This window comes from Engraulis encrasicolus, chromosome 19 (assembly GCF_034702125.1).
Source record: "Engraulis encrasicolus isolate BLACKSEA-1 chromosome 19, IST_EnEncr_1.0, whole genome shotgun sequence".
In the NCBI taxonomy this organism is placed as follows: domain Eukaryota; kingdom Metazoa; phylum Chordata; class Actinopteri; order Clupeiformes; family Engraulidae; genus Engraulis; species Engraulis encrasicolus.
Genome location: NC_085875.1, coordinates 13,276,141 through 13,283,640, shown reverse-complemented (window position 1 = coordinate 13,283,640; position 7,500 = coordinate 13,276,141). Strand labels below are relative to the sequence as shown.

At 45.9% G+C, this 7,500-nt stretch overlaps 1 protein-coding gene across 1 annotated transcript in view; it reads left to right on the top strand.

Moving 5' to 3' along the window:
- ism2a (isthmin 2a) overlaps window positions 1-7,500 on the top strand; it is a 50,781-nt gene that overhangs the window by 26,070 nt on the left and 17,211 nt on the right. The window contains exon 3 of the mRNA XM_063224053.1: window positions 781-1,135. Coding sequence (XP_063080123.1) covers window positions 781-1,135 — 355 coding nt within the window. The remainder of the gene's footprint in view (window positions 1-780; window positions 1,136-7,500) is intronic.

The window sequence follows — 7,500 nt, the reverse complement described above, 5'->3', positions numbered from 1 at the left end:
CCAAACATGTGTTCATCTCTCCGTTAACCGCTGCACTGAGGTTTTTACACAAGAGGAACTTTTTTTTTCCTTTTGCCTTTTTTGCTTTTCTTTTGAAGGCAGACCAGCTCCTCTGAGACCAAAACAAATTAGTTTTTACTACCTCTGTACCTCGTCCTGGGAATCGGGAAAAAAAACAACGTGGACAGAATTCAGAGGTGTCTGAATGGTAGCTTGGTAACAATATGCCTGACACCGAAAATAATTATGAAAATGATCAATGAACAAACACATAGATCAATTAATAAAAATATTATAATTTCAATAAATATTAAGTAGGCTAAGAATTAATAAGTTATTGACAATAGTGATAATGTGATGGACACCCAACATGACAAAAAATTAAGTGAAGAAAAAAAACACCAAACAGACCTGATCTACGGAAAAATAGATTTGAAGAGAACAAGAAATGCAAACTCATGAATTGATTTTTAAAAAAATGATTTTTCAAAAGAAAAATAGCTTGAAGAAGGCTTGGCTTGAAGAAGGTGGTTAGACCGAAGCGTCATCAGTGAAACTCTGCAAATGCAAACAGTGTGCGTTAGACTTTTTTTTGTCTCCAAAGAAAAAGAAATAACAACATAATGACGTCTCTGGTGGTCATCCTGGCAGGTGACGATGAAGGTGATCTCCCAACTCGCTTCCTGTCTCTGCTTCACTGTCCTGTCATATAAAACACCATTAAAGGCTTGCAAAGCCCCCCAAAAATACTTAAAGACATCTCTCTGGTCATCCCGGCAGGTGACGATCGAGGTGGTGGACAACCCCCAGATGGAGATGGAGATGGACCTGGCCAAGGAGACTGGCCGTAACGACTGGTCCCTCTCCTCGTCCTCGGAGGACTGGCTGGGGGGCCACAAGAACCTCTTCTGGCCCCTCTTCTGGGAGTACCAGGACCCCCTGGAGGAGGCGCAGGAGGCGCAGGACGCGCAGGGCCAGGGGAGCGTGGAGGACAGCGGGGAGGACTACTCCTTCAGGGACGGGGACGATGCAGGAGGGGTGCTGAGCGGAGGAGGAGGAGGTGGAGGAGGAGGAGGTGGAGGAGGAGGGGACTGGGGGAACAGTTGGAAGGGCTGGTACTCCAAAGACAACTACGGTACGTGAGATGACGGCATATTCTATTCTATTGTATTCCATTACATTGTCTTCTAATCTAGTGTTGTGTTCTTTTCTATTCTATTCTATTCTATTCTATTCTATTCTATTCTATTCTATTCTATTCTATTCTATTCTATTCTATGTATGGTTGAGAAGATACAACAGTTAGATTAGCAGAATAGAAAAGAATGGAATAGAATAGAATAGAATAGAATAGAATAGAATAGCATAGAATAGAATAGAATAGAATAGAATACACAGATACGCAATCATAGGTTACAATAAGCCTAAGGCATCATTCGATGTCTGAGGTTTGTGTTTGACGTATCTAGAACGTTTGAGATTGTTTCACAGTTATTGCCCTGGCTACACGTGTTTGTCTATGCTGTTCCTAATCCTTGCTGCTGAGCGGAGATTGGCGAGGGGGTGAAATTGCCAGAGGATGCTGTTTTAACTGCTGCATCTTTTCATACATTTACATGACAAATGCAAACACACACACACACACACACACACACACACACATACACACACGCGCGCGCGCACACACGCACACACGCACACACACACACATACGTACACACTCACACGCATCCACGCACGCACATACACACACACACACACACACACACCCACACACACACACACACACACACACACACACACACACACACACACACACACACACACACACACACACACACACACACACACACACACACACACACACACACACACCTCTGTGTTAGCTGAACAGCCGTCATCAGTTCCATCAGCGCCCAAGCTTAGCGCATCAACTTCAGTTTGTACTTGCCCAGCCAATACCTGAGACAACACCAAATGTACTTGCTTCGACTTCAAGCGCGGTACGGTCAGAGGCGATTCTAGTGGCAATGGGGGCCCCAAGCAAAAACCCACAAGAATGAACATTCAAAACAAATTGCCGCTATTATAGTTTGAAGTTCAGCTGTTTTTGACCATGTAGTGTGCTGGGGGCCCCAAGCGGCTGCCTGCCTTGCCTGGTGACAAGATGCGCCTCTGGGTACGGTGGATTTAGTTAAAGGTCCAAGGTTTGTGAAAACACTGTTTCACTTTTATCAACAGCTTAATCAAAGCAAAATTGCATTTTTTTTCTTCTTTGGTAGCGTATCCACTCGGGCCAAGTCAAATACGCCACTGAGTCTCGCTTGTTCATTAGTTCTTGGCTATATTGCCTGTCCGAAAGTCTCACACTCATGTGGGTAGCTAAAATTCGTAACCCTGACTGAAAGAAAAGAAGCATGGCGGCGTGGCAGTGTACAGGGCCGGATTAATGCAGAGGCTAGATATGACTGCAGCCTAGGGCCCCCCACCTGCCAGGGGGCCCCCGACTGGCCAAAAGTAAAATAAAATAGCAGAATTTTGACCAGAATTGTGTGTACAGTTTTAAATCTTGTTAACAATCCTCTCCACAGCTGGGAGACACATACGGTAGTCCTTTATTCCTAGCTTGTAATTATGACACTGTCTATGCAGTTTTGTTGAGAAATTTGCCTTCCAGGGGGGCCCCACAGCAACCTGTAGCCTAGTGGACCCATGCTATCTTTAATCCGGCCCTGGCTGCGTAACCCGATAGAGTCATGTTTCAATTCTTGCTAATGAGAAGGTGTTAAGACCCCTATGTGTCGTGGTTTTTCTGCGCGAGTGTCAAAAGACATAGTGTAGTGTTAAACAGCGGAGAGCCCCCACGCCTCTTTGAAGTGCAGCGGAGCCCTGCCTAGCCTGCCAGAGGATGACGGATGATGGGTGAAGCATGTTGATGTTTCTATGGGGTGAGAGCCGGAGGACCTCCATACTCTCTGGCGGCTCAGTGTGTGTGTGTGTGTGTGTGTGTGTGTGTGTGTGTGTGTGTGTGTGTGTGTGTGTGTGTGTGTGTGTGTGTGTGTGTGTGTGTGTGTGTGTGTGTGTGTGTGTGTGTGTGTGTGTGTGTGTGTGTGTGTGTGTGTGTGTGTGCATATGTGTGTGCGCGTACATGCACGTAGGTGTGCGTCTGTGCATGTGTGTGTGCGTGTACATGTACGTGGGTGTGCGTGCGTGCTTGTGTGTGTGCGTGCAGTACAATTCCTGCATATTGTGGCGTATGTTTTGGTTCCGTTCCATCATGGAAGTCATAAGCACTCGTGTTTTCGCTTTGTCAATGTCTGGCGTGTGTGTGTCTGTGTGTGTGTGTGTGTGTGTGTGTGTGTGTGTGTGTGTGTGTGTGTGTGTCTGTGTCTGGAGTGTGTGTGTGTGTGTCTGTGTGTGTGTGTGTGTGTGTGTGTGTGTGTGTGTGTGTGTGTGTGTGTGTGTGTGTGTGTGTGTGTGTGTGTGCGTGCTCCTGTTGAGCCCTTCAAAAGTGTTTCCATTTAACTGATTTCCTTTCCTTTGTCTGAGGCGGTAGTTATGGTTATAGTGGAGGAGAGGAGAGCCGGGTATAGGCTGGGAGAGGAGAGGAGAAAAGGGTATAGGCGAGGAGAGGAGAGAAGAGGAGAGGAGAGGAGAGGAGAAGAGAGGAGAGGAGAATAGAAGATGAGAGGAGAGGAGGGGAGAGGAGAGGAGAGGAGAGGAGAGGAGAGAAGAGAGGAGAGGAGAAGAGAGGAGAGGAGAGGAGAATAGGTAGAGGAGAGGAGAGGAGAGGAGAGGAGAGAAGGGGAGAGGAGGGGAGAGGAGAGCAGAGGAGAGGAGAGGAGAGGAGAGAAGAGAGGAGAGGAGAATAGGTAGAGGAGAGGAGAGAAGAGAGGAGAGGAGAAGAGAGGAGAGGAGAATAGGTAGAGGGGAGGAGCGGAGAGGAGAGGAGAGGAGAGGAGAGGAGAGAAGAGCCGGGTATAAAAGAGAGGAAGAGAGGAGAGGAGAAGAGAAGAAAAAGAGAAGAGAGTACAGGAAGGCCGAGGGCATTGGACTCCCCTGTTCTCTCCATTTGATTTATGATGCAAGCTTGCACTCAAGACCCCCCCACATCACCCTTGCCCCCCCACGCCCACCCCACATAAACATGTCAGTCCTAGGGCGACACACACCAACTACAGCCCAACCAAAATGAGTTTGATGCCTATCAGTTGTAAAGAGGAATGGTATGTGTGTATTTGTGCCGTGTGTGTGTGTGTGTGTGTGTGTGTGTGTGTGTGTGTGTGTGTGTGTGTGCGTGTGCGTGCGTGCGTGCGTGCGTGCGTGCGTGCTTGCGTGCGTGCTTGCGTGCGTGCTTGCGTGCGTGCGTGCTTGCGTGCGTGCGTGCTTGCGTGCGTGCGTGCGTGTGTGTTTGTGTGTTTATGTCATGTGTCTGTGTGTGTGTGTGTGTCCGCAGCCTCTTTTTTTCTTGCATTTATTTTCATCTAAAAGGCGTGGGTCTGGGTCTGTGGCTCATGTCTTTTCGAGCTGCCATTAGGGAGCCCCTGAAGGCTGCTCACTTTAAAGGCCCTTTAGATTATTTTCCTGTGGGAGACACGGTTCTCTTGAAAGTGGCCGTGACCTCTCGGTACAGTAAACACCATCCCCAGTTAAATTCACGCTCAAGGGCTCTAAACCTTTCAGTGGTTTGTGTTTTAAGGAACTACTTGTACCGGTACCTCCCACACCTCGTCCTCATCCACCCTCCACACACTCACATACCTGTTTATTTATGTAGTTAGTTAGTTTTCATAGCTTTTAGTTTTTTTATGTTTTCAAAGAACATAAAAGTAAACATGTAAAAGCCTGAGCTTTTTTTTTACCCCATGTGATGTGACATACAGTTACTTAAGTACAGGTTATTGGTTTCAGTCTTTGGATCAAAGTGAGGGCAGGGGTACTTCAGCCAGGGATGATATGGGATTTGAACCTTCCGCTTCCGAGACCATAAGCGCTACGTAGGGTAACCAATAAAGCAACTCATGTGGCCTCATAATGCACACCATTTCACCAGTGGAACGCTGTATTTTAGTCATTGAAAAGTTAACTACTATAGTACTACATTACATAACACAGGGCCTTTAGTAATGCACTACAACTTTGTCATTGCCATAACAATCTCAACTGACCGACATGCTTGTCTGCGAAGATTCTCATTCACACTGGTCATGTTATCCAAAGAATTTAGCTGGAAGCTACTGAACTATCCTTATGTTTACATGAGACACTTAAGTCCAATTCAACTCACTTTAAATCTGATTAAAACTTAATTAAAAAAAATAAAAATAATAATTTTTTAATAAAAAAAATCCACTCTAAAAATATCATGTAAACACTTACCGAACAGGATTTAAGTTTAATCAGATTTAAACTCAAGTCCGATTAAAGTGGGTGGTTTATTTCTCTTTCAAATCCGATTAAAGACGTTCCTCTGTCATGTAACCTTTTACAGTGATCAGAATTACAATAAGTCCGGTCCTTCCACGCATGCTCATTGGTCACACAATGGCGCTAAGACGCTGTGGTCTTTGATTCAGTGAGAAAAAATGGCGGACTTCCGGTCCACTTCCTACATGAAAGTTTTGCTTAATTTAAAGTCCCTAAGCGACTATAAATGTTGTGGCTTCCATATATTGATGTTAAAATGCACCACAAACTGATGTAGCACAACAAACTTATCCCACATTACCCTTTGACCACTCGTTTCTCTATGCTAACTGGGTAGCTAATGTAGCATTGGGAATGTCGTGATTTCAGTCCGCCTGAGGCAAACATTTTCGGGGGGAAGATCACCTGCATCCCGGTGGCATTGGACCATGCCACCGTGCCTTATTTGGCTCGCTCAGCACGTGTGTCCTCAGTCCAATCGCAATGCTTTCTTTTCCCCAGACGTTTAAGCAGATTTGAGTCAAAGTGCCATGTATACACATTGCAAAATAACTCTTAATCCGATCTATTTAAATTTCATTTATTAAAAACATCATGTAACCGTACCCTATGTGAGACAAACAGCCATTGTCTACACGGCCACCTCACACAGATGACTGGCCTAGCCCAACTCATTCACTCACAAGAGGGTATAGTGGTGGTGGTGGTGGAGGGGGGGGGGCAAATATGCTTGGTGGAGGTGCAGGGTGGAGGGGTGAGTAGAGTCTGGGGGATTGTTTGGGGTAGTGGGGATGGTGATGGTGGTGGTGGGGTTCTCTTCCCCTCCGGAGGGACGGAGGAAGTTGTTACGAATGAAAACAAAGACAGATGATCAAACCAGAGAGATGCGGCGGAAACCAGAGACAAGGGCAAAATGCCGAGGGCAAAACAGGGAGAGGGGGGGGGGGTCAAGAAGGAGGGAGAGACACACACACAGAGAAACAAAGTCAAGGAGAGCTACAGAGGGTAGAGACAGAGTAAGATATACAGCGAAAGAGAGAGAAATTGAGAGATTGCTGTTGGAAGGGGGGTGGGGGAGTTACAGAGGTCAGAGAGGTCAGAAATAGAGGGAGCGAGAGAGGTGGAGATGAAGCGATAGCTAGGGGACTGGGAGGAAGGAGTAGAACCGTAAAAAATAGGAAAAGAGACTTGATGTGGGCCCATCATTTAAAATGCCATTGTGACAAACAACAGACCAGATTATGATCATAAGATTGGAGATACAATCTGAGGCCTGTAGTTTGTAGGCATTCACAAATTGTCGCATATTTTTTTACCCGAGTCACATGTTAAGAATCCGCCATTGCGCCATTTATGTAGCAACTTGCAGAGAAAAGTTATAAAACCCTTAGAGGAAAGGAGAAAGAATAGAACATTGAAGAGAAAGAGATGAAGAGAAGGGATAATCACTGCAAAGAGCTCAGCTCACACACTCTGTGACAATTGGACAAATTGAATTCCATTTTCTCTTCTTTTTTCTTCTTTTCTCTTCTTTTCTTTTCCTTTCTTTTCTTTTCTTTTCTTTTCTTCTCTCTTCTCTTCTTTTCTCTTCTCTTCTCTTCTCTTCTCTTCTCTTCTCTTCTCTTCTCTTCTCTTCTCTTCTCTCCTCTCCCTCTTTCCATCTCCAGTCATGTATGCAAAAACAAGTGACTATGCATTTTATCCACTCCGCTGGCCAAACCAAAGACCACATGCATATCCATAGACTACACTGTACTGTGCAGTCAGTGGAATAAACCATAGACCACATACAGTACAGTACAATTCCATAGAGTATACTGCGTAGCGAGTGGGATAAACCAATTACTGTATGGACACAGTGGCTGTGTGAGCCAACCACGGTCAACTATGTATGGTCACGGTGGGTCTACAGACTCGCCATCTATGGTCGCAGTGGGTCCATTAAGTTCAGATACCGTACTACAGTCTCTGGTCCAACCACCAGCTAAGCAGTACCGAGCCCAGGGGCGGATCTAGCCATTGTAGGGGCCCCAGGCGAAATACAAACAGGGGCCTCAAAATTCATTATATAGA